This window comes from Pocillopora verrucosa, chromosome 4, assembly GCF_036669915.1.
Source record: "Pocillopora verrucosa isolate sample1 chromosome 4, ASM3666991v2, whole genome shotgun sequence".
Lineage (NCBI taxonomy): Eukaryota > Metazoa > Cnidaria > Anthozoa > Scleractinia > Pocilloporidae > Pocillopora > Pocillopora verrucosa.
Window position 1 is genome coordinate 28,958,699 of NC_089315.1, and position 25,774 is coordinate 28,984,472.

Genomic DNA, 25,774 nt, shown 5'->3' on the forward strand with positions numbered 1-25,774 from the left:
TTAACGCATCAGTGAGGAAGTGTCCAATTTGCCGCCATCGAAAAAAAAATTGAAAACATTTCCTCAAATCACGTTAAGTGCCACCATTAAGATCGTAGAGTTCATGAATTCAAGTACTTCTCAATCTAAAATGAGGCAATTGTGTTTCATCCGACCCCATCATTCATATCTGTTCTCAGTTCCATTCATGATCTCTGTAGTTGTTGTAACCACTCCTTAGATACATCCACTTGCCCTTGACATCTCGCAAAATTAGGAAAATTTGCATGTTCAATGAGGCCTAGAAAAAAATTCACTTCAGGTAAAGAAGAAACAAGTTCAGTGAGATGAAAAAGCCGATAGAGACCTTAATTACAGAATTTACCAGCATTGGTAACCTCATTTGAACAACGGCTTTGAATGGTAATATCTATTTCAAGCCGTATGCCGGTAGTTGTTTACAGAGGTTGCGCGCTTGATATTGCGTAAGAAGCTAAAGAAACAGGAAGCGTGTAGGTCGACAGCAGTAAACAACTTCAGCTTTCGTCAGTGACAGGCGATCGAGAAGAGGAAGATGTAAAAATTATTCACGCATTATTGTAATACAATCATAAAGGAAATTTTTATTAAAACATTCACCTCGGTGTGCGTGGTTTCTTGTCATTTCAAGTTTCAAACAAAGCGATCTAATGAAAGGTAGCCCGTGTTTATTCAGTCCAGCTGAATTTTAACACAGGTGTGTCACACGTTAGATTAAAAACTTTGTCGTTTACGAAAAAAAATTATTCATACTTTATAAAAGGGTGTAATGAACACCTTTTCAATCTACAAAATTATTTTTTTAATTCTGTAATGTCCAACATTAAAATTTACGATGAAATGAGCCTAAATCACCGACTATTGTTCCAAAAGAATTTAAAATCAATCGTCGATTGGACTGCGTTTTCGTAAACTTCTTAGAATATGTCAAATACAATTGTCTGGGAACAAAAGCAATTGAAGAACCTACTAGCTGAAATAACATCATTGGACTTCTATTATAAAATGTCCCCTACTGATTTTCCACTTTATCACACAGTTTTCGCCGCAGAAATCGACCGGGAGACCATTCTTTGCAGCTGACACTAAAATTGCACGCGAACTCTCGCACAGTTGTTTCTTTCAACGCGTACCCACCGCGTTCGACTTCAAAAGAACATTGGATTCGTGGGTCTCGCCAGTTCTTTGCGGGATTTCAATCCATGCGTTTTTGCGTGCTTCGAGAGATGATCACTCCTCATGAAACGCTTACTGCAGATGCCACAAACGTAGCGTTTCTCACCCGTATGCGTGCGATAATGCCGTGCGAGTTCGTCCGAGCGAGCAAACTTTTTCTCGCAGCCAGTCCAAGTGCAATGAAACGGGCGTTCTCCCGTGTGCGTACGGAGGTGTGCTTTCAGATGACTGCTCTTGCCGTATTTTTTATCGCAACCGTTGTAGTGGCAAGCGTGAATTTTCTTCTCCTGTTCGCTTCTCCTGCGTGAATTTCGGCGCCGGGTCTTTTGTTTTGGTTTCGTGGACAGTTCAGAGGGCGTGTCGTCGTTACAGTATCCTGTAACGCCACCATTCTCCTTCGGGGTTACAGCAGTCGCAAATTTTTCGCGCTCTGTTTCCTTGAACTGCACTCCGAAGCCGGCTCCTGCCTTCAGGTTCGATGTCTGATTCGTAGTGTTCCCAAGACATGAATGTTTCTTTATCAGCGAGCACTCTTCTTCCATCGAGGCCAGGATTTTCGCGAACATCAACAAAGGAGACGATGGCGTGTTCTCAGAGTGCACCGGCGCGGGTTTCTTCGGAAAAATTTTTGACATGTCGAGTAAACAGCGCGCCGCAGAAAGTGTATCAAGAGCCACGCTCGATGAAAAGAAAGCTTGAGTAGCCGCCATTACGCTTCAGACTTTACAAATCGACGCTGTTGGACACCAGATAGGCACACGCAATCCCCAACAAAATCACCGGTTAATTTTCCTCTCGATGATTCTCCGCTTTTTTACGACAGGAACAACTCTATTACCTCACAATAGTAGAAGTCTGTGTCTAAGGTAAAAGGAAAGTCGAGCAAGAGCTCAAATTGATTAGATTAGCGCGAGAAGGACCACAGTTCTTGACGCGAACCAGCGTAGGAGGTTATGACCAATTCATGTGCGTATTCCCCGAGTTTGAATATTTGCGAGTGACGGCAACAGCTGGATTGGGTTGAAAGTGGGTTTTGTTTCCGTTCTCTGACAACAAAAGAACCGTTTCCGAGTTCGGGAGGCGTGGCCAACAAAATCCTGCTAAGCTAATTAATGCTAATCTCTGCACAGCCATTGGTCGCTACGTTCAATAACCGAAAAAGTACACGTGCTGAAATTGACAAACATAAATATATATATTTTTATCCGACGACCTCTCAAGTGCCCCGGTTGAAATATCGGAAATTCAAATTTCCTTTGTTGAGTTGCCCTTTGATGGATTGCGGATTTCGGGTTGCGTGGTAGCGGAAGACGGGCGCCGATTGTGCTTCAAGAGAACAGCATCGTGTCCGTCGGTGTTTGCCACTCATTTACTTAGCGGATTTCGTGCAAAACAATTTTGTTTACACCTCAAAGAGAAGGCGTGAGCCACCGGTAACCCCCAAGGGAGACAAAAAAAAAATGAGAAAGGGAATTTGAAATGGCTTCAGTCATTCCTCCGACAAAATCACAGAAAGTCACACAACTAATAAATCATCTTGATGACTTTATAGTGGGCTTCTGCAAAAATTAAGAATTTAAGTTGCTGGTGGTTGTTCACTGGCCTACTTGTCCCTTTTGATTGAAGAAACCTCAAACTATGTCACGCCTACCTTGTTTATCATAATTGCCTTGCAGGTTAATAAACACCTTAGCAACCAGAGAACGGATATTTCACCTGGTGCAGGTCGGTGCTTAGAGGGAACAGTAGCACCCCTTTGTGTCGGCAACAGGGCAAATAGACCGCAAAAAATGTAATTCAACAGTCCGAGGAACAAATACAATTAAAACGTGGAATGCGATCAAGTGCGAAATCGAGATGCACGTGGAGAAGCTTTTTAAAGAATATCATGATGGCAACTATGCACTCGCATATATTACCTAAGTGTCAGAGGCTAATCAGGGGACAACGCGACTCTAAAGGATCCAACCGAGTTCGATTTACACAATTAACCTTTATTTTCTCTTAAAATACTTTGTCTTTGGGATCTACTTTGCTGTTAAATCGAGCTTAACGCCAGGGCTTTTACGCACATCAAAAACTCGATTAGTCCTACAAATAGTAAGCAAACATCGCTGTAGGTAAAATTTGGGCGTCGATTGTTATCTGCTGAAAATAATTGTATCAATCAGTCTGCCGCGCTTTGAGCATACAAACTTTGACATAATGCCAAAATGTCATAAATACGCCCACTAGTTGTGCGCAGGGAAATTAGTAAGTTTTTCGACTTCCTACCCACAAAATCACATATTGACCATTCACAAGTATCTAGGCTATAACACGTGCTTCATTTGAAAACTTTCACAATTGCACCGATCTCATAACCTTCACATGTTCACCATCCACACTTTTTGAGAGCTTGTATAAAGGGGTAATTGAAAATTTTGCGTCGCTAGGTTTCCGACACACCTATGTATCCATCACGCCACGCGTCTCACAGAGGCCAAGTTCATGCATTTTGAATTCTACGTGTTTATAAATGTTTGCATCTACTCGACCTTTGACAGCGTAAACGACTCGAGCGTCAGACATTTGCTTCATTGATATCATCGGAAGCATCAGCTCAGTCTCGAGTTAATAGAGCAATATGTGGGAATAAAGTAACCTTCGTAGACTGTACACGCAAATCGAGACAGTTCACGACTGTTGACAGTTGTCAACTGCATATTAACACTTTTACCAACCGCGCAGCTGAGTGCAGCTTTTTCATGTCAAAACGTGACTAACTGGCCCCATTAAATTTTTTTTCGCCTGTTTGATTGTTTGTCCTTTTCCTTTTTTTTACATTCAATCAGAAAGATGCACGACGCAAGTAAATGTACCTAATGAATTGTTCCCTATTTGATGCACTCGTTGCGTGCACAATTGTTGACAGTCGAAACGAAAGATTTCGTGATCGTCACAAGCAATAGTTGTTTGACGGTGACGTAAGTACTGTAACAATGAACTCGGCGCGCCTTTTTTTAATCCGTCTTTTGAAGAGTTTGTCACGCAATACCCGAACGTAGAAGAATAAAGCATTTGGAGCATTCTAAAGTAGTGTGGCAGTTCAAAGAAACCAACCAACACTACGTTACGCCGTTTTAATAATTTTAAATGCTATCAGCAACACTGGATATATGCTTTCCGCAAGGCTTGTGGAAGGTACTTCTCTCACGAGTGAATCCCGAGGTCGAGGATGGGAGAGATGTGGTGACTGGAGAATTCCGTTCTTGCGGCGTCCCTGTGGAATGAAAGACCACCGAAAATTCCTCTCTATTGCTATAAATAAACGGGTGATTACTTTTTCTGGCTAAAATGATGGATGTTTAAGATCGGAAATGTTCTTTTGGTACTTTAATGGTAAACAAGGCTTTGATTGTCTCAGATGCATCACATAATCCAAAATAGAAGCATTCTTTTAATTCCTTGGTCAAAATTTCACCCCGAAAAGTGTCTGTATCAATCTCAGCACGCGAAATGGAGAAAAAAGAAAACAAAATTGGGCACACCCTGGCGCTCTCAGATACCTTCTGTGTTATTTTGGTTTGATTTCTGCTGCCTGTTGCATCTTGAAAATGACAACGACAATTTCGACGACATATCTTTCGATATCGTAGCATTAGTTAACAACATTACACTACCTTTGTGTTTAGAAAGGTAACCTTTTGATAAACGTCTTCTCAAGGGATTTCCCTTCTTAGATGACGTACTAGTCTCTTTTCAAGATCTTGGCTAAGTAGATAATTTCGACAACAGCATGTCGCGTCTCTTTACTCATGTCATTGTATACAAATCCACAGGTAAAATTACGACAAAAACGAAACAGCACAAACTTAAAAATGGGCAACAACAAACTGTGTGGGAAACATGAGGATATCAATTAGGAGATAATAATTAGTACATCCTACATCCTGAGACAGACTGGCATCTTGTCTAGACAATTTAAACGTCATCTTTCCTTTGTTCTTGCTATCGCGTTTTTTTTTTTGCGTTTTACTCTGCGTTTCGTGAGCGTTTAACATCGCTCCGTTACATTTTTCGATCCCTCTAAGAAGGGGACTAGATTGGGTTTCGCGTCCAAGACGAGGAGATTCCGGAATTCAGCCCGTGGTCCCGCCAAAATGGCAAGCGTTTTTGATAATCGCACAGTTTCCATTACGTATTACATAATGTCAAATTGCAGCAAAGTAATCATAAAATATTTCACAGCATATTAAAAACAATTTATTCTTCATGTTTAAATAAATATTTAACACAAAATTGTGATCCCAAGAAATAAAAACAGATTAAAATTAAGGTAACATCTTCCTCTAAATAAAACCTTGTGAAACACAACACTGTCCTTAACCCTTTAACTCCCAAGAGTGACCAAGACAGAATTTCTCCTAACAATATCAATACAGTGTCAAGCAGACAAATAATGAGAATATAGAAAAATATTAATTAGGGAATTATTAGTTGATCCAATACCAAATTCTCCAAACTAACATCACAAGAACTATAAGGCAGACAGTAAGGAGAATTACTAATGAGATCTTAGGAGTTAAAGGGTTAAAAAAAAATTCCAACACTCAGAGCTAATTGTATAAATAATATAACCACTATACAATATATTTTTGAAAACAATGATGCATCTTAAATAAATTAATAATGAAAACATGAAATTTCTATGAATATTCGAAAGCTAAGAATGTAATCATCTGACGATAATGTGTTTTTGTGGGTTGAATTTCTAAATATATATATAAATTTTTTAAGTATTGCCATTATGAAAATAAAAGTAAAAAGCCCTATCCTAGATTGAAAATATCATTATTTTTCTCAAATGAAACTTTGAAAAAAAGTTACTTAACTAGATGTAATACACAAGTAAATTGTTTTAAAGCAATAAATGAGTCACGACTGGAATGTTATTTTGTCTCCATTAATCAAATCAAAAACCATTCCCACTGAAATTTGGTGTAGAGTAGAAATTTTAAAATTAGTCTAAGCAGGTTACCTTAGGACACATTACCAGTATATTTCTATATACTAGTTAATTAATTACTATCTACCATTCCTACATTGAAGACAAGTTATAAATTTGCAAAAATACTGTGTTAGTATAATATATGAAATATTTTGCATCATTTTTCTGGGAATTTATAAGAATAAATGTATTTAATTTTACAAACACTCCATTTTATACATATTCATTGTTGCATCATTATTAGGAATTTATCTGTTCCTGCTTTAGGATCAGTTCAACTGCTTGGGCAATATTCTCCACAACATGGTTTGCTCTCCTTAAGTGAGGATGAAAATGAGTGTCGCGATGTAAATAGCGAGCATCTTCCTTGGTTGAAGGCTGGTTGTCATTATCTTGAGTTGATACACCAGTTTGGACAAGAATTGATTCTACTTTCCTAACCCCAGGTAACCATTTGAATGTATTCTGTTCCAGTTGACTTGAGGAGTCATTTGGCTGATGTTCATAAGTATTAATATTTTCACTACCATCATCAAATACCTTTACATACTCATGACACAAATTGGCTCCATAAATGTCTGTATCCAGATTGTCACTAAAATGAAAATGAAGTAAATTTAATGGAGAATAACACATGGGCAAGCTAAGATATGGAGTCTCTTTTCAGAATACATCATCATTTGCTTTATGTAATAGAGTTCTATGTTACACCATGATGCATGTACATTTGCACTGACCCAACAGCATATAGTGTTCTCAGATTGCCAGATGCTCCTCCACTGTTTTGATTCAGGCAGTATTCTGCATACTGGTAACTTGTTAAGTATGGCTTTCCTAGAAATGCTGAGTAAACCAATTTTTGACCAGTCAGTTTCTGGAAACAAAAATATTACAGTTTTTTAGGAGTATGTTTTAATGCAAGCAAGTGAAAAATATCACTATTTTATATCCGATGACTGTTACAATCCAACAGCAGACTATCTGGTTCTCCTTAAATGAGAGTCATTAAAAAAAGGAAATGTATAGCAAAAGGCAAATTTCTGGTGAGGTGGAAGATTTCTCTATGGCTCAGAGACAAAACATTCTCTGAAACAACATATGACTATAACTTCAACTGGCTGTGACACTAAAGAATCTTATGATTCTCCAATCAACATCTAGAGATGAAATCAATAATTTTTCCTAAATATCAAACTCTCTAGGAAACAGACAAAAAAACAACAGCACACAGAAAAGCAGTAAACTTTCAAATCACAAATGAATAAACTTCTACAAAGTGACTCACCAAAAAACTGAAAAAACCTAAAAAACCTGCACATGCACAAATTGTTCACATGAAAAATTCTTTGAAGGTGTTTTCAATTTTAAAATGTCTAGCAACAACTGTGCAATAGTAGTACTTTACACCAGTTTGGTTCTATCTACTCAATACATCCTTTATGGAATGCCCACAGCAACTACATGGCACTAGCAATCAATTTTATAACAGTCCTTAGGTTACATTTAACAAACACCTTAAGGGCTAAAATAAATAACAGATATCTTCACACCTTATAAAGATTTTCCAAGCTAAGCAAGAAAGCACCATGTCCAAATCTGAAATTTTTAAATGATATTATAGGTTAAAGTTTTAAATGCTAAGATCAGTACTGACAACTAATTTATGTTTCAATTCTGACAAAATCATCACTCTTTATATGTACCTGGGTAATGAAACTTCCGCCATGTATATTAAATCTGTATTTGAAACAATTACAGGAATATGGGGGCTTGGTATAGACAGCACACTAGATGATGGGCTTCCATTGGTAACGAGCATATCAATAACCAACTGAAGATTTGTTTCCCATCTCACCGGCTCTCCAAGCAATACTATTGCTATATAGGACAAAAAGGAAATATAATGTAAGTAATTAAATTACTTTACCTATTACAGATAAAAATTGGTATTTTTGTGACCTGGTTAGTTTGGCTGGCTAAGGTTAAATAACTTGCATTGTGTGACTGAAAGATAAGTTCATAAAGGAATAAAAAAAACATGTTTTTTGTCTTGTCACGAGCGTGAGACAAAGAAAAAAACTTACCATCTCTCTTATTTCTATCTACAAGATAAGTTAATTTTGAATAATCTATTCAACAAGTTCTGAGCATCTACAACAATGCTAAAGGAAAATACAAGACACAAAACACTTGTAGGAAAAAGGTTTGGATCAATATCAGTATCTGGGCAACTGCCCACCTACCCCTCCCCTAACTCAACAACAATCGATTGATAACAAGTTAGGGTTAGTGTTGGGTTAGGGGAGGGGTAGGTGGGCAGTTGCCCAGATACTGATATTGATCCAAAGGTTTAACCCAGGATCTGATAGTTAATTCTCTCCTCCAGCTGCTCTACATTTCTTTGTGAATTGGTTATGAGAATTTGGTATTCCATCAAGATAATATCTTGTACCTAATAAGTTTGAGTAATCTCACTACCTGTTTGCTGGATAATGTATGGATACCATATGGAGAAGTTACTTGTTAATCACTTTTGGAAGTTAAAGGGTTAAGTAAATAAAACACACTGTTAAAAGGGGTGTGAAACATGGTAAATAAAGGGCAGTGTAATTTTTATAAAGTATGAAAATATTGGTATAGAAATGATACGTGTAAAAATCAAAATAATAATCATAAATCAATGGCTGCAGAAATATAAGACTTATTTGTGAGAAATGAAAAATATTACACATTCAAAATAACAACTGAAGTAGCTTGTCTCAGCAGCATTGATTCCTCGGCATTTTTCTCCTGAGTTAAAAGTGTAATTCTTTTTCATAATTCCAGTGTAAAAGATTATAGTAAAAGACATGGATAGCCTACCTGAATGGGAAAGGTGAATGAATAGCCTACTCATACACATGCATGCCTTACAAATAAATTTTCACTTAAAACTTACCTTCAATAGGTGGAAATTCTTCAGGAGCATAACCAAGCTGAAAAAAAGAGCAAAATCTACTAAGTTTCTTTTATTGTTAAAAAGTTATTAGAAAAGCTAGGTTATAAGTAAAGGAAAAAAGGTAACATAGTATAACTTCTAATGCATTTCCCAAATCTTGAAACATTTTTCATGACAATTATTTTACATTATATTATATGGCATTCTCACCTATAATATTTTGGAGGACAAACCCATAAATTACGTCACCATTAACAGCATTTGTTATTTTTTAAGATAAAAGCATTAAGATTCTGGACTGTTGCCATGGACACATTTGGTTGCACTGCATGTGCCACTTTTTTGTTCTTATCAATTTAAATGACATTGTGTGGATCTGACTATTACTGAACAGATACACAACAACAAGGAATCTATTTGTTAAATGGCAGATAGACAATTGTTTGAATAAATTATTTTTACTTACAGAAGCAAAGTCATATCTACGTTCCCTGTCTACCATGTCCAGCAATGGATATGCTCTTCGCACATCTTCAACATCAGATACCTTGGTAAATCCATATCTTATTTTTGTAAGTTAACGAAAGTAGCATTATTCATCTCCTTGATTGCTTTGATTTGTCTTATTTTGACTTTTTTGATGAACATGCAAACAACTCCTAGTTTCCACTACACTTGGTGAAAAAGATATAGTTTGCATGCTGATCAAAAAGCTCATATTGCCAATAAAGCTCATTGATGTTCCTGAACATCAGAGCCCAGTTGTTCAAGGTGTGGATAACGCTATCTACCAGATAAATCACTATCCAATGGATAAGTGTTAACAAAATGTAGTGTGCTATCCAATAATTAGCGTATAGCACTATTCACCCTTTGAACAACTTTAACAACTTCATTAAGAAATACAATAGTGTAATGCACTTGTCTAAGTGAACCCTGACTCTCCCCTCCTCTTCCACCCCAGAGATATATATATGTTCCACTTTGGTATGGATTTGACACATCATGGGTGTTTCATATCCCAGAAATTTCAATTTTTTTTTTGCCTGTCAGTGCGAATGTGGAGCATTGGTCTGCAATCAACCCATGAAAACATATTCTGTTCTTGGACAGATGTACACCATTATTAATCTTCCAGCTCACTGAAACTTCAGCAACGTGCCCAAGATATATTGTGAAAGGATACTCTTCAAGAATTTCTTTAGCACTTCCTTGACCAGATACCAAAACATGTTTGTTGTGAAGCCAATCAAACATTTTTAGAGGTGTATGTGATAAAATCATCTGATCTTCTCGTACCTAAAAGTTAAAAAATATTTCTTCACCGTTAAACAATAATAAAGAGACATACCTTGAGGAACAAAGCAACCCCTCTCAAATGGTAAATTACTAACCCTACCCTTCTTTCGCTTATCGATCTACTAAGCCATCATGATTCACCAAGCCACTCCTCGCCAATAATATATTTTAATAACTTACCTCAAAGCCAATCCTATCTGAAAGATGTTCCGCCAGTTCCTTTTCCATTTCAAGGCCACCATTTGTCAAGAAAACTGTAGGAACATCCGACTTTTGAAGCAGTCTCAAGGCTTCTTTCGCTCCGGGGATTGGGTTCCGGCCCCTGACAAGAACTCCGTCGATGTCTAACAAAACCCCAAAAGTCTGCGCCGATGTTTTGGGTGAAGGCCTTGGAGTTGAATTCTCGCAGAAAAAACGAGCCCCGAAAATCCGTTGTACGGATATTTTTGGAGCGAAGGACTGCAGGAAGTGACGAGATGTTACGTACAAATTGTGTAGACGGGACATCTATGATACGGATGACGCTAAATTAAAAATTAAAAAGGTTAGAGCTTCCAACTTGAATTAAACAGTCTGTTAATCTTTTCTTTCAAATTTCAGAGGTCTCTCTCATCATACTACAGACAAATTGTGAAAATACCGGTAAGACGTGAAGAATTGACTAACTAATGATACATTGAACCCCAGCTAGGCAACTATCGCCATCTTGAAAAACTATGGCATGATGGGAAATGTTCTACAGATACCGTTCAAGTCGATAATAAGTCGGAAAGTCGAAGACATGTCTGTGGAACCGAGAAATTCCGATCTTTTCACGGACGTATTGCGAAATTGGAATCGCGTGGCTGAAGTCGCCATCTTGGCCACGTTCTTACGATAGATTTCAAAATCCTCCGATACTTTCGTTTTAACTGTCGTAACTGAGACAGTTTTTACTTTTTTTCGTCTGAAAGATGAGCACTGTAGACTCCTACGGGCCTGCATCTCAAACTTTGACTTTTTTAGACACTGAAGAAGCTGATTTCGGTGCGGACACACAAGGAAGCGAGTACGAATTTCACGACTTTACAGTACCTTCGCAAACCCAAACCCAATCTCAAGCTTCACAACCTGAACCGAGCCAACCTTTGGTCAATGGCAACGTCGCAGACAAAAAAGAAGATCTAGCTAACGGCCCAACAACAGGAAACGAAGAAGCTAAGGTGGATGGTACCGTTTCTAAGGTTAGCAACTCTTTGGGGGAGCTTAACTTTGAAGAAGATGAGGACGAGACTTTTTACTCGAAGGATCTTCCAGCCTTCGCTTGCAGGTGCGTTCAACGTTAAAATCAAATATTCAGTTAACTGCTTAACGGTTCCATAATTATGTTTTCCCAGACATCTTAAATTGTTTTCTGTTTTTCGTCAAAGTGAAATCTGGGAAAATGGGTTTCCATAATGTAAGAAAGGCTTACAAGTGTTCACCTAGACCGACACTGCATGTCCGGCATGGAGCGAGATTCAGCTGTTCTTGACCCGCTTAAAAAAAAAAATCATGTCGTTTCTTTAACTTGAAAATGTTGCAAATTATTAATTCAACTCGCTTTGTTCTCTTTTAGTCTAAAATTTCTTTTCTATTTTAATAAGTTGAGCTGAACTCTTTAATAACACTATCTTACACAACCCAAAGGTCGTAATTGACGAATTGAAATTAATTTGCAGCACCTAAACACAGACTTCAATTTTTTTTCTCGGTTAAAAAAAAAAAGAAGAAACCCAGTTATATGACTACATTTTGTGATCCAAATTAGGTTGCCGTTTAAATGGGGCATTTTTAAATTTTTTTTGGAGAAAATTTTTATGGCTGTAGTCATGTTAAGAAACTCAATAATTCCCTATTAATCCTTTAACTCCCAAAAGTGATAAATATGTAACTTCTCCAAATAATTTATACATATTATCTAGAAAACAGGAAGTAGCAAGATTAGTAGCCTGGAGGCTAACACACAGCTGTTCCTGACCAGATATATTTCAATATATTTATTTTTAAGCCCCTTACAATTGTGTTTGTTAATCAATGATGTTTTAAATTGTGAACTACACGGAGGGGTGCATTTCAATCGAGAATTGTAAAACCAAAACCAAAATAATTGCATTGGCCAATCAAAGCAAAGGAAACATCCTATCAGGAAAACATCAAGATTGGTTAAGAAATTGGTTTGAGTTATCTGGGGTAATCAAAGCAATTTGGTTTTATCATCAATACTAAATTGAAAACTGCTCTATTACCATTATCAGGGTTATCATGATCCAGATCATTATAATTAATTTATTTATAGATTTGCACTTCCGAGCGAACCAACTTACATGTAATTATAATATTGATCAATTATACCTGCAGGTATTGTGGAGTTCATGACCCAGCATCTGTTGTGCAGTGCATTCAGTGCAAGAAGTGGTTCTGTAATGGGCGAGGAAACACTGCAGGCAGGTTTGTGGAACAAATTTCAACTCGGTTATGGTTTTATGAAGGATATTTCCACTAAGTGCATGTCTACCATGCACTCATTTGGAACAGTGGTAGAGACTAAGAATAGATTGCATCTGACTGGCTAAGTAGCCCATACTGTGAGAACTTATCTTGGCTTTTGAAGCATGAATAAATCAGGGAAAGGTGTGCATCCCCTCAGATGGGATTGATGCTAGTTCAATGCTGCTTATCCCCACTTCCCCCCCCCCTTGTCATTTTGTTGGGATACCCTAACAGTTATGGATGCTATCCATTTACAAAACCTGGGTGGAGAGAAGCATTGTGAGAGTTGCATGTCTTGCCAAAGAACAGGCAGCAATGCTTTAACAAGAGGTTGAACTTGGATATGGAGTCAGGAAGTTATCTTTAATTGGTATGTGTTTCTTTGCAGTCATATTGTAAACCACCTTGTAAGAGCCAAGCACAAAGAGGTGACACTTCACAAAGATGGTCCTTTAGGGGAGACAATCTTGGAATGCTACAACTGTGGCTGCCGCAATGTCTTCTTGTTGGGATTTATTCCTGCCAAGGCTGATTCAGTTGTGGTGTTACTGTGCAGGTTAGTTGGTCTGTAAAGCTTCTTTTATATATGTGTATCTAGGAAGAATTGTTTCTTGAATTCATCAAAGAGTAATTCCTGGAAATTTGATATACTAGGGAACATGTTGATAGAATAAAGGTGGTTCTGCTATCAAAGTTTTCCAATTTCTTGCAAAAAAATTATTCTTTCCATTATGATTTGAGTTTAGTAAATTTTAAGTTCAAAATAATTACAACAAGGTTCCTTTTGCTTACTTTTGCCACTTGTGTATCTTTCTTCAGACAACCCTGTGCTACACAGAGTAACTCCAAGGACATGAACTGGTATGTATAATATTCTCATAAAAAAAAAATTGAACAGGAACTTGAACATGGCCTTCATACTATTCAGTACCTGCTTTGATATTCTCACTTTTTGTTGGTGCTTTAATGCACTCTACTATTGACATAATTGTGATTTAAAATAAACTTGTTGAGCAAATTAAAGGTTTTTTTTAATGTGGAAACTATTTAGTGTGAACTGTTCTGTTTTTTTGTGTATCTGGTAATATAGACACTTGCTTTGTTAAAACTTAGGGACCAGGCACAGTGGCAGCCTCTGATTAATGATAGGTGCTTCTTGTCCTGGCTTGTTAAAGTTCCACCTGATGAGGATCAGCTGCGAGCCAGACAGGTAGACATTCATATTTGATTATTAATGATAGAGCACTGGAAAAATTTAGTTGTTGTGAAAATAATTTTGTGCAGCTCATCCACAAGAAGAAGAATGTTTCAGTTTCCATCCCTTATTTTCCTCATGAGATTTCTCAAAACTAAAAATATATTTAAATTATCAAAAATGAAGAGATTTACTGGTTTAATTTACTCTGTACCTATTTTTTGGCTACTAAGGTGTGGTAGTTCAGGGAAATGCATCCCTGTCTCTGAAGAATTTAATAATGTCACAGGGAAGGGTATATGTGTCTCTGGAGTACCTGAGGAAAGGGAATAAGGCTCTGTGATCAAGCTTTACATTCAGCATGCCCAGTTGCTAAAAGTTAGTGACACCCTTGATTAAAATGCAATTTATTCAATTTAACAGAGTTAACAACAAAGAGTATCAGCGTTTTTTTGCATATGCATTTGTGTCAGAATTTCATGTGCTCTTCATTTGAGGCATTTTTGCGCTTGCTTTGATCATGAACTGGCAGCATTGTGAGGAGTGTTAGCTCATCATCTAGGCAGGTTTCCCCACCCCTTCCCACCCTTTTCCACTGTTTATTCACTGTTACAGGTGCCTGTTTCCCTTTCCTGTGTTGGGGCTCATGGCTGGGTTACCAGGATTTGCAAGCCATAGGAGAAGTCTCCATCTAGGAGCTGGCTGCCAATAGTGGAAGCTCCTGGATGTTTCAGGCACTCAATCTCCCCTTAGTGATGCAGTTGTCAAACACCCTTTAAACCACATAGGTTGTCCAACAGTTAATGAATGTGGCACTCATTCAACATTTTTACATCTCACAGATCTCTGCACAACAGATTAACAAGCTCGAAGAACTGTGGAAGGTTTGTGCTGTACATTTTTTGAGTAATGTTTGAATTTTTTTCCCAATGCAAATGTATCATTACCACCTTGGGGATGAATGTAGTTGATTGTTGGGTTTTTTATTGTAGTAATTGGGCTCTGTCTCTGGCTTAATTGTGTGATGGTTGTTTTTCATAGGATAATCCTGAAGCTAAGTTAGAAGATTTGGATAAACCAGGAGTTGATGATGAACCACAACAAGTTCTTCTCAGGTCTGTGGCTGCAGTTATTAAATTGATGTAAAACATGAAAAATTATAATTCCTTTTATCTGTACCTCTTATCCTTCAATCCATCTTTCCCCTTTATTGACAAAGGTGTTCACCCTTCCCATGTCATATTTTGTTCAGGTATGAGGATGCCTACCAATATCAAAACATCTTTGGCCCACTGGTTAAACTGGAAGCAGATTATGACAAGAAGCTGAAAGAGTCTCAGGTAGAGTTAGCTTAACAGCAGACTTACCAATTCTAAAAAATTGATACTTTGACTTCAAATTCTTCCATCTATCAGTACTTTACAGCAACATTTCCCTACTATTGCCTGATTACATGTAAATCTCCATTTCCACAGACTCAAGATAACATTGTTGTTCGTTGGGACATTGGTCTCAACAAGAAAAGGATTGCATACTTCTCCTTTCCCAAGACAAATGATGACATGAGATTGATGCCTGGTGATGAGCTCCGCCTGCGATATGTCGGAGAATTACACAAACCTTGGCAGGGTGTTGGTCATGTGATCAAAGTGCCGAACAGTATCCTTGCTTTTGAAAAGCTGTATATGTAATGAAGGACCTGTTTCTTAAACATATGTTTTGCCAGCAGATACTTTTGTGATTTCCTTGACTGTGCTCATCAGACTTTGGTGAGGAAGTGGGGATTGAGTTGCGCAGCAATCTGGGTGCCCCAGTTGAATGTACTCATAACTTTGTTGTGGACTTTGTGTGGAAATCAACCTCATTTGACAGGTGAAAATTTCAAGGCATCTTTAACCCTGAGAACCTGTCACTGTTGTAGTTCAAACTTTGATTTGGTTCTTAATGTTTCAAACCAGTTTTAATTTTGCTCTCTTTTCTGAGACCATGGTTTTCGTCTGACTAAAGTGGTTTTAAAAAAGTTTTTAACAAGGTCAAATAACCATTCTTTTGTGAGATTTCTGAAGCATCAGCCACTTTTCTGAGAGAAAGCATTAGAAATACTTCTCTTGATGTGAAATACTTATTTTTTATTCAGTGGCTGACTACATAAAATTCTCTGGAAAACACTGGACAACTTGTAAACTTACCTGACAGGCTCAAAATTTGTGACTTATCATGGGGAGGATGTCCGTGTGTGGCTTCACTTTTGTCATTATCTCACGTTATTGTGTTTACTTTATGATCAGAATGCAAACAGGAATGAAGACCTTTGCTGTGGATGAAACATCAGTCAGTGGCTACATCTATCACAAGCTGCTGGGTCATGAGGTGGAAGAACAGGTTGTCAAATGCCAGCTGCCTAAGAGGTTGGTACTCAAGAATGTTGTGTACCTGATTGAGATGGTATTGGTTATGACAGGTCTTGGTCATTTGCTGAGGAATTATCTGAAATGCTCTTACAGATCTCATAGGGCTTATTAGGAGTTCTTGATGAGGGAGTTATTGGGGAAGGTTAAGGTGGGGGGGACTTATTAGAGACTGGTAGGAGCTTTTCCATGGAGCCATGAAATTCTTTATTGGAAATTTACAATATTTGAAATAGAAACTAATAAAAGCTTTGAAATTCTAATATTCTTTATGCTGAAACACAAAATAGTATGAGCTCTGATGAAAATCAGTGCTAGAGGATTTGTTTAGAGAAAGGAGACAAGAGAAAGGAGAGGGTTTTTAGAGTACTCACTGTATTGCCATGATTGTATCCCTAAGAGTTTGTCATATTGCAAGTGATCTGCTATTGCTTTACATACTGAAGGTGACAATCACTCTTTGTAGGTTTTCAGCCCAAGGTCTGCCAGAGCTGAACCATTCACAAGTGTATGCTGTCAAGACTGTCTTACAAAGACCACTTAGTCTTATCCAGGTTAGTGAAGTGTCAGGTTGCTTTCTGTCTTATAAACAACTTTTACATGTAGATTGTGATGATTCCAAGTTTATGTTTTTCATTTTTTCACATAGGGACCCCCAGGTACCGGAAAAACAGTCACATCAGCCAGTGTTGTTTATCACCTAGCCAAGCAAAACAATGGGTAAGTACAATAAGAAAACATTTCTCTGACTAATGACTGTAGATATATGAAAATCATAAATGTGCACAACAGTAGAATAAACAAATATAGGTGATCCTCGCAGCTATGAATGGTTGTTCTTCTTGAAGTAAAAGCTTTATGTTAACACTTCATTTTTGTTGGTTTGTTAGTCAAGTTCTTGTCTGTGCTCCAAGTAACATTGCAGTGGACCAGTTGACAGAGAAAATCCATAAGACAGGACTCAAGGTACAATGTGCTCATTACAGGCAATGACTTTGTAAAATCACAGTATGTAGTATATAGGGAATAACTGTCCACAGAGTCAGAAAAAGCCACATAAATTATGCAGGTTGATTAATATTATCAAGCTTGGTTTTTCTGAGGCCAATGTATTGCATGTGAATTTCCTCCATCAAGTTCGCAGCTTTAGCATAAAATGTAGAATTCTTCATGCATGGGTTATTAGGTTATAAAGAATGACAAGGGATATTTTTGTTCACTGTTTCTACTTGAAAACCAATAATAAACCTCTCCAGTTCCTAGTTTTCGGAGAGACTGATAACAGACAGTGATTTATCCTTAGGTTGTGAGACTGTGTGCCAAGAGTAGAGAGGCTATTGACTCTCCTGTAGCATTCCTTGCACTGCACAATCAAGTGCGTAACATGGACAGTGTTCCTGAACTCCAAAAGCTGCAGCAGCTCAAAGATGAGCAGGGTGAGCTGTCTGCCGCTGATGAGAAGAGGTACCGATCTCTGAAGAGAAATTGTGAACGCGAGCTTCTCCAGGTAAAGTCTATTTACAACTCAACACCATGCATTACTCAGTTGTTACAGGAGCTATACATTATTTGATAATCAACTAAAAGTTGATGAAGTACATGAACAAGATTTGTTAAGCTGGTGTTTTCAGCATTAACCCTTCCTAGGGGAGTGAGGCTGAAATGATTATTCACTCTGATATACAAGTAAATATCAATTTCAGAAGCCTTTAATAGTATATGTATATATGAAAATGTATTGCCTTGTTAGACCCACAATATTAAGTTCTAGCTCTTATTGAAATGGGTATCTTAAATTCTATTTCACATAGTTGGGGAATCAAACATGAAACTATTGCCAGTAAGGGTAGTTTAAAGTAACTCCGCATGAACAGCTATAGTTTAGGGTGACAGACATCTCTTTAAGCTGAATTGTTAAATGAAGTTGGCAATTCCTTGCTATATGTACCCTTCTGTAAATTGCTTAATGTTAAAAATTATCTTGAAATCAACATGTCTCTTAGCTGTCCTTTGGTGTAAGAGTTGATTCTATTTCATTAATTTTATGTTGTGGAGCTCAGATCTCCTTGCTTTTCACTCAAGGGAGCTTTTCCTTCTTCCTCAGCATGCAGATGTGATTTGTACCACTTGTGTTGGTGCTGGTGACCCTCGCCTGTCCAAGTTCAGATTCCGTACTGTGCTGATTGATGAGTCAACCCAAGCCACTGAACCAGAGTGCATGGTGCCTGTTGTACTAGGCTGCAAACAGGTCTGTCACAGGTTTAGATCATGCTAATTATGGTTGGATCAAAAACGTGTTTTTTTTTTGGTTTTTTTTTTTTAATGAATAAACCTCTTTCAAATGCCAGTTTCTGTTTGAACACTGCTGCTTTAAACAAAACTCAAGTTGTTTTGTGGGTCCTGTGAATGGACATGAAATGTTTTGGACAGTTTTGTTAACAATCATGGGTTTTTTTGTGGTATTCAGCTCATCCTGGTTGGTGATCATTGTCAGCTTGGTCCTGTTGTGATGTGCAAGAAAGCAGCTAAGTAAGTGTCTGAAAATCTCTTTTAACTTATTTCTTTTATTGACATTCACATGATGTTGAAGGGGCTGAAGCATAGAACATGAAGTTTTTTTCATTTGCACTCTGGTATACAAAACTAAAATGGAAATGTAAAGGTGTCATTGCAACTTTTCAGGCAGGAAAACAACTCTGAAACATTTCCCGCAGTACTGATGGTTCTTGTTATAAGTTAAAAACAGATCAGTGCAACAACCAGTTCTACTTGTTACGCTAGCTATAAGGAGGGTGGTGTTTAATCTGAATGGTTTTTTTTTCTTTTTTCATCCTGTGTAGTGCTGGTCTGTCTCAGTCTTTGTTTGAACGTCTGGTAGTTCTTGGGATCCGTCCTATTCGTCTCCAAGTCCAGTATCGTATGCATCCTTCCCTGAGCGAGTTCCCATCCAATCTGTTTTATGACGGAACTCTTCAGAATGGAGTCACTGTCGGTAAGTTCAGCTATCTTCATATTTTCCAAACTGTTCCTTATGCATTTCCTGTTATGTCGAAGTGTGAAAATGTAAGGAGAAATGAGAGGATAGTCGTTCTTAGGGATAAAGGGTTGACACGGCCTCAAGACCTTTGGGCAAAAGGTTGAAGTGGGGAAGAATCGTTAAATGTGAGCATGAGTTTTAGGCGGTGTTGGTCAATTGAAATGATTGATTTACATGACTGATATTTTGAAGACAGTTACGCAGTAATATACTTATCTTGCATCGTGTTGATTCAGTTTAAAGTATCCCGTCCATTAAGTTGGCATTCCTGCTAAGTCTGCAAATCCCAACTATCTTGAAACCTCGTGTAAAGCGTCCTCTCGTACCATTTCTCTCGCAGCTGAACGCCAGCAGACCGGGATTGACTTCCCTTGGCCTGTTCCCGATAAGCCAATGTTCTTTTATGCCACCATGGGTCAGGAGGAAATCGCTTCCTCGGGAACATCTTATCTCAACAGGTAGGTTCTTTATATAGGGGGTAAGTTTCTAAAGAAACTGTGGTGTTGTGTCGGTGGGAGAGTATAGTAGGTAATTTAGTGTTAACTACTGAGTTGAAAACGTACATTGGCCACTGTAAAGGGTAAAAAAAGTTGGTTTTTTTTGTAACGTTTTATTGTAACGCACTCGCATCAAAACCAATTGCTTTGTGATAATACTGCAAGTAAGAATGATGTGGAAGAGTCATTGGATGCAATAGTGATCTACCGTTGCGAGTTAGGTTTTCTACAACCTGAACTTCACTTATTTGGAGAATTTTCAAACAGCATATGGGAAACCTTGAGGAGAAAGAGCAAAGACAGCCGAATGAAACTAATATTACTGAAAACTCCAATAATGTATCCGGAAGGATGCTTTGTTCACCATTTTATTCCCTTACTGGACAGTTTATTGCACACAAAAGAGAAGAAACACGAGCTCTATTTTACTTTCGCTCAAAATTGGAGTGCTACTTGTTCATGTATGTGTTTCTTGCACAGGACTGAAGCTGCAAACGTGGAGAAGATTGCCACTCGATTTCTCCGTGCTGGCGTGAAACCAGAGCAGATTGGAGTGATAACTCCGTATGAGGGTCAGAGAGCTTACATTGTACAGTACATGCAGTTTAGTGGCTCTCTTCATGCCAATCTTTATCTGGTAAGTTGTGCTTTAAGAGTTGAGAGTGTCAATCCACGCTACTGAATTTTGCACTTTTTATTACGGTGGATTGTGAGAGTTTTTTGGACCTTAAGGTAGTACCTGAACATCCTATTCTATGACGTTTGGGTTTTGCTTTTTGTTTAGTTTCTTTTTTTATATATATATTTTTCCCGTAACCTACATCTTCTTATTGGAGCGCAAAAATCGAGGTAATTAGGAGGAAACATCCCATAGTAAATATATGGGACTATTCGAGTCTGTTTAGTAATATTTACACTCTTGAGACTACAACATCAGGATTTCATGAATGAGAGACCAGTGATAAGTGTTAACACACACATTTTCTGACCATAGGAAATCGAGGTCGCCAGTGTCGATGCATTCCAGGGCCGGGAGAAGGACTACATTATCCTGTCCTGTGTACGCTCCAACGAACATCAGGTATCACCCTCTTTTATGTCTAATTCAAAATAACCGAGGCCGACAACTTTGAACAAAAAGCAAAGCAATTTTGAGATTTATAAGTAAGATGACTTATCTCAAGTTTTACTTCTTGAACAAAGTGAAAATTTGTAGTTTGCCTTAAATATACAAGGCAGTAACCGGTGGGCTTTTCAGTGTATGATATCCTAATAAGGATCACTTCTGAAGAGGTGGCCATTGACAATTGAAGGTAGTCTACCTAACTTCTGTCTCTTGTTGTTGATCTGCAGGGAATTGGTTTCTTGAATGATCCGAGACGTCTGAACGTGGCTTTGACCCGAGCAAAGTATGTATTATATTTATTAGTTTAAGGAACAAAACATGTGAGAGGTTTCTAAATTTTTCAGTGTTTAACGTTATCCGTTCTTCCATTTTAGATATGGAATCATTGTCATTGGCAACCCCAAGATCCTCTCCAGGGTAAGTCGCTGCTACAGATAGTTAAATTTGCTAATCGACTCTTTGAACTTGAATGTGATTTCACACTCCGACGTAGTTTGATCTTCTATTTCATTTTGATACATAAGTTATAGTAAAGCTTGCAAGTTACTGCAACTGACTGCATTGGTTTTTTTCTCTTCAGCAACCTCTGTGGAACCATCTGTTGAACTACTACAAAGAAAACAAGGCTTTGATGGAAGGTGAGCTGAAAACTTTGATTCCGCTTCATTTTCATTGAATGCAGCCAGTCATTCGTCGTGCGGTGAGAGGCAGGATATCTGTGAGTTAACCCCAAAAACCTCAAAAGTGCTCAGAATGTAACTTCTCATCACGTTTTCGCTTCACAATCTCGCAAACAGGTCGTGGGAACAAAAACAAATCACCAGCTGGAGGGTGAGGGGTTTTTTAAGTTGAATAATGTAGGACCAAATTCTCTTAACAATTTTACAAGGAAATTTATAGCAACCCGAAGGAGAACCTTTTGATCACATTGCGAGAATTAAACATTGACGTATGAATGGCCTATTTTGCATTGCAGGACCCCTGAACAATTTAAAGGAAAGCATGATTCAGTTTAGCAAGCCAAGGAAACTTGTTAACCGTACAAATCCGGTAAGATACCTGTTCATTCTCTTGCTTAACATCCTTTTTCATTTAATTCCTGCAAACTTTGTTGACTGAATAGTTCCCAGTCGTGCCTGAAATCTGGTGAAACAACATGGCGTCCACTTGCCACTTCTCATGTGCCATGTACTTTCAAAATTATTGACAGCCCAGCCCAGCCCACGTACTCACCTTCCTGTTTTCCTCCTCAGGGCGGCCGTTTCATGAGCAGCACCATGTTCGACGCCCGTGAAGCGCTGATCCGCGGTAGTGTGTATGACCGTCAGATACCTCAGGCACCCATGGATCCTGCAGCCTTCCATGACACTTACTTCCACACTCATGACCGGCTCAGTTACATCGGAGCCGAGCGAACCATTCCACCCGCTGCTGCTGCAAGGATCCCGGTACCCGTGGGGATGTTTATCCCCCCGGTACCTCCCCCACACCACTCCTACTTTGGGCAGGTGAGTGTACTTGGTTAATCTGTTCTTAAGGTTTTAGGGAAAGCTACATATCAGCGTTACGTTTTACAGCTTTGGGGGAGGGAGGGGGGGGGTTTGAGGTCTCGTCTCTAACATGTTTAAAGGTTTGATCTTGTAAGTTAGATATTAATTATGAATATTTCTTTAGCTGCAGCCCGTTATTTTCGCACCATCATACAATTTTCCCCTAATGTCTTGTAAATATCAGGTCTGATGGCCACATGCTTTGGACGTGAAAGTCGTGCCCTGAGTTTAAACTGACAACTTTTCTTTATGTTTTAGCCTCTTGCCGGTCGAATGCCTCATGGCCGACCAGTTCAGCAGCCTCGGCAGCGAAATCAGCGCAACCATCATCACCAGCAACCAATGGCGTATGCTCCTCACATGCCAGCCAGCCAGGCCAGTCAGGTATGAGCTGACGAACTTTAAATGGGGATTGTTCCTTTAGGATAGCTTGATTCTCAATCTACGCCAAAGGAACGCGGTATTTAGTTAGATTCAAGTCAGTCTGAAATCGTTGTATCGAAAAAACCAGACTTTTATTGCCTTGCAATGGGAGAAAATTTAAAAATAATTTGCTTGTGTGGAAATAAAACTACAAAGTATCGAGGACAGTGCGGGATGGAGAGGAGGAACACGGTGTGCAGCTGATGAACCAGAAAAATGAAGGCTGATGAACAACCCGTGAAGCAGCTCTCCACTCCCAGAAGCGATGGAGACTTTCACTCTCACAATTTTTAAACACCCTCTGACAGAACGTCAGGGAGGAATTTGAAAACGAAATCTCAAGTGAAGAATATGACCTCTATGTTTCACAAATTTTCCAGTGTTAGAGGAAGGAAATGTTTTGTCACGCATTTTGAGAATTCGCGCCAAGCTCTTCAGAATTTAAGGGTTGAGTGGATTTCTTATTGTAATGTTTTTCTCCTCATTGCAATAGGATGCTTCCCAGCCTCTGTCCCAGGGCCCACTCACTCAGGGTGGCATGTCCATGAGTCAGCCCATGGCCTCACAGCCATTGTCGCAGCCGGACCTATCTCAGGATAGTTACCTTGGAGACGACTTCAACCTGAAATCCCAGGCAGATGCTGTGTTGTCACAGGATTCTACCTACCAAGGGGAGAGGGGAGGCTACATGAACTCCTTACCAGACTACTCCCAACCAAACTATGCCTCTCAGTACTGAAGTACTAGCCTACCGGCTGTGAAGGGGGCACGTCGTCACCTGGCAGCCGTCGTCAAGGCAACCAGAAGGTAACACCTTGCTTAAGCCACACCCTTGATTGTCCCCACACTGAGGGTGTGGTGCTGACTAAAACCTTGAAGAAAAAAGAGAGGAGAGAGTGGAACGAGAAGAGAGGAGAAAAATTTCACCCGCATTTACAAACGACGGGTCTCAACGGTTTTGACGCCGCGAACAGAAAAAAAATGAAGTTTTTTTTTTGGAACTTTGACTTGGTGGTTTTTAGACGGTTCTTGACCTGACGAGCAAAGCTTCGCTAGTTTTATAGAAGAAAAAAGACATTGGTAGGGTGCCGTGAAACGACAAGAAAGAACCAGCTTTATAATTAACCTCGACGTGATTGTGGACAGTTGGTCGTAACACAGCAGACATCTCAGATCTTTCACTTTTCTTGAGCTCCCTGTCACACAGTAGACCCCACAGCTAGCTTGCTTACTATTGACGCTTCTTTCATCACTGATATTCACAAAAGCAAGACAAACTTGCTTCCAAATAATTAAATGCAAGATCTTGGTAAAGATTAACAGATTCTCCTATGAAGTTTTTGTTATGGATTTTTATCGGAAATCTCTTTCCCCAATTTGAAACTAAACATTCCAAGCAAGACATCTGTAACAAAGGTTGTGGACGAAATGTTTGAGTTTACAACGTGATGTCCACTTTATCTTCGAAGTGAGACGTTTCGTAAACTTAAACCTCGGTTACGAGAAAAATCAGTTTAATGTTGCTTGGGTGATAAGCCTAATCTTATTTAAACTTACTGCAAAGACCTTTCCTTTAATGACTATTTGCTTTAGTTCTAGTGACTAAACTATGGTTACGTTAGAACTTCCAACCTCTTTTAGCATCTAAAATAAGCGCAAGACATTCCTTAAAGCTGCCGCTGGTTTTAGAGGACAGAACTGAGGACAAAACAGACGTGTTTTGGATAGAATGTTGCCCATAAATTTGTCTCTGTCTCCAAAAGGGAACAAGTTTTTAAGAAGTCAGGAAACGATGGACGTGCGTCCCGTGAAGTTTTTTTTTTGAAGCAGGGTGTACGGAAGTGCATCTTGTTTCGTATTTGTTGTTATTTTGTTGTAAGCTTTTGAATAATGTTAGAGTTAGTGGTGTGTTCATTTATCCTATAATCCACTTCCTAGTTCAATCAGTCCGTGGTTGATGTTCTCTTAGGGCTAAGTGTGTGATACATTATTACTTTTATTTTTAGTACTGTTATTACAAACCTTTTTGGCAGATGCGTTTGATGTGAGTTCAAAGTTGTAGTGCATTCTCTTGTGAGTGATTGAAGGAGATTTTTGTAATTTAGTCAGGTCGTGAAGTTAGCTTTGGTGTTTTCGCACTCATGATAATAGGAACATTTTTTGTTTCAAAATATACTTGGTGTGTTTATTTTTTTGTGTGAAATTCCAGACGTGGTTTAGTGGGTATTCTCTGACGTGGGTTGGCGTTAGATTCGACCAGCATTGGACGCTCCCTCAACCCCTAAGACATTCTAACGATTCGCGTTCCAATACTTTGTAAATACAGATTCGTTAGGGAGAATTACACTCAGTTCTTAAAAGATGAGAGAATACCACCAAAAGTATAAGTGCTTTTGTATTGATCGAAACTCTAAAAGTGGCTGATTTTTTAGAAATTGGAATTCGGTCGAGGCTTTCCCAATAATCAAACCTGTCGTTGCGATACTCCGGATCTCCCGTACCCAGACCTTTCCCAGCCAGGTGAGTGAGGGGGGTGGAAGGGTAACGCCTATCAGACATCCCGTTGTTATTTACGCTCTGCCGGCTTGGCTAAGTGGACTAGGGAT

At 38.7% G+C, this 25,774-nt stretch overlaps 3 protein-coding genes across 4 annotated transcripts; 1 reads left to right on the top strand and 2 right to left on the bottom strand.

Annotated features, from left to right (window-relative positions):
• Positions 1-573: 573 nt before the first annotated feature.
• LOC131785228 (Krueppel-like factor 16) lies at positions 574-2,225 on the bottom strand. Its single transcript, XM_059102075.2, has one exon. The coding sequence runs from the start codon at positions 1,902-1,904 to the stop codon at positions 1,167-1,169; it is 738 nt and encodes a 245-aa protein (XP_058958058.1). The 5' UTR covers positions 1,905-2,225; the 3' UTR covers positions 574-1,166.
• Positions 2,226-5,422: 3,197 nt separating this feature from the next.
• Positions 5,423-11,139, bottom strand: LOC131785186 (haloacid dehalogenase-like hydrolase domain-containing 5). The gene is made up of 9 exons (XM_059102026.2): positions 11,062-11,139; positions 10,602-10,945; positions 10,309-10,421; positions 9,589-9,685; positions 9,123-9,159; positions 7,888-8,062; positions 7,735-7,780; positions 6,922-7,058; positions 5,423-6,779 (listed from the first exon to the last, which is right to left on the bottom strand). The coding sequence occupies exons 2-9, from the start codon at positions 10,926-10,928 to the stop codon at positions 6,425-6,427; spliced, it is 1,287 nt and encodes a 428-aa protein (XP_058958009.2). The 5' UTR covers positions 10,929-10,945; positions 11,062-11,139; the 3' UTR covers positions 5,423-6,424.
• Positions 11,140-11,265: 126 nt separating this feature from the next.
• Positions 11,266-25,371, top strand: LOC131785185 (regulator of nonsense transcripts 1). 2 transcript variants are annotated; one of them, XM_059102023.2, is made up of 28 exons: positions 11,266-11,730; positions 12,801-12,890; positions 13,321-13,488; positions 13,752-13,793; positions 14,046-14,142; positions 14,970-15,011; positions 15,169-15,242; positions 15,380-15,467; positions 15,603-15,786; positions 15,891-15,999; positions 16,416-16,535; positions 17,002-17,089; positions 17,185-17,255; positions 17,426-17,501; positions 17,839-18,042; positions 18,640-18,783; positions 19,003-19,064; positions 19,376-19,527; positions 19,913-20,030; positions 20,550-20,706; positions 21,064-21,150; positions 21,423-21,478; positions 21,570-21,612; positions 21,776-21,833; positions 22,172-22,245; positions 22,449-22,703; positions 23,004-23,129; positions 23,662-25,371. In XM_059102023.2, the coding sequence occupies exons 1-28, from the start codon at positions 11,375-11,377 to the stop codon at positions 23,905-23,907; spliced, it is 3,387 nt and encodes a 1,128-aa protein (XP_058958006.1). In that variant the 5' UTR covers positions 11,266-11,374; the 3' UTR covers positions 23,908-25,371. The 2 variants fall into 2 exon arrangements, with proteins under 2 accessions (XP_058958006.1, XP_058958008.1); XM_059102025.2 differs by lacking the exon at positions 14,970-15,011.
• Positions 25,372-25,774: the final 403 nt, after the last annotated feature.

Excerpts from the sequence above, each read along its gene's own strand:
- LOC131785228 (XM_059102075.2), bottom strand. The coding sequence starts at position 1,904 with ATGGCGGCTACTCAAGCTTTCTTTTCATCGAGCGTGGCTCTTGATACA.
- LOC131785186 (XM_059102026.2), bottom strand. The coding sequence starts at position 10,928 with ATGTCCCGTCTACACAATTTGTACGTAACATCTCGTCACTTCCTGCAG. Across the intron at positions 8,063-9,122 it reads AGAATTTCCACCTATTGAAG|CAATAGTATTGCTTGGAGAG; the intron begins GTAAGTTTTAAG and ends TGTCCTATATAG. Across the intron at positions 7,781-7,887 it reads GCGGAAGTTTCATTACCCAG|ATTTGGACATGGTGCTTTCT; the intron begins GTACATATAAAG and ends TAAAAATTTCAG.
- LOC131785185 (XM_059102023.2), top strand. The coding sequence starts at position 11,375 with ATGAGCACTGTAGACTCCTACGGGCCTGCATCTCAAACTTTGACTTTT. Across the intron at positions 20,707-21,063 it reads TTCATGCCAATCTTTATCTG|GAAATCGAGGTCGCCAGTGT; the intron begins GTAAGTTGTGCT and ends TTCTGACCATAG. Across the intron at positions 22,704-23,003 it reads ACCACTCCTACTTTGGGCAG|CCTCTTGCCGGTCGAATGCC; the intron begins GTGAGTGTACTT and ends TTTATGTTTTAG.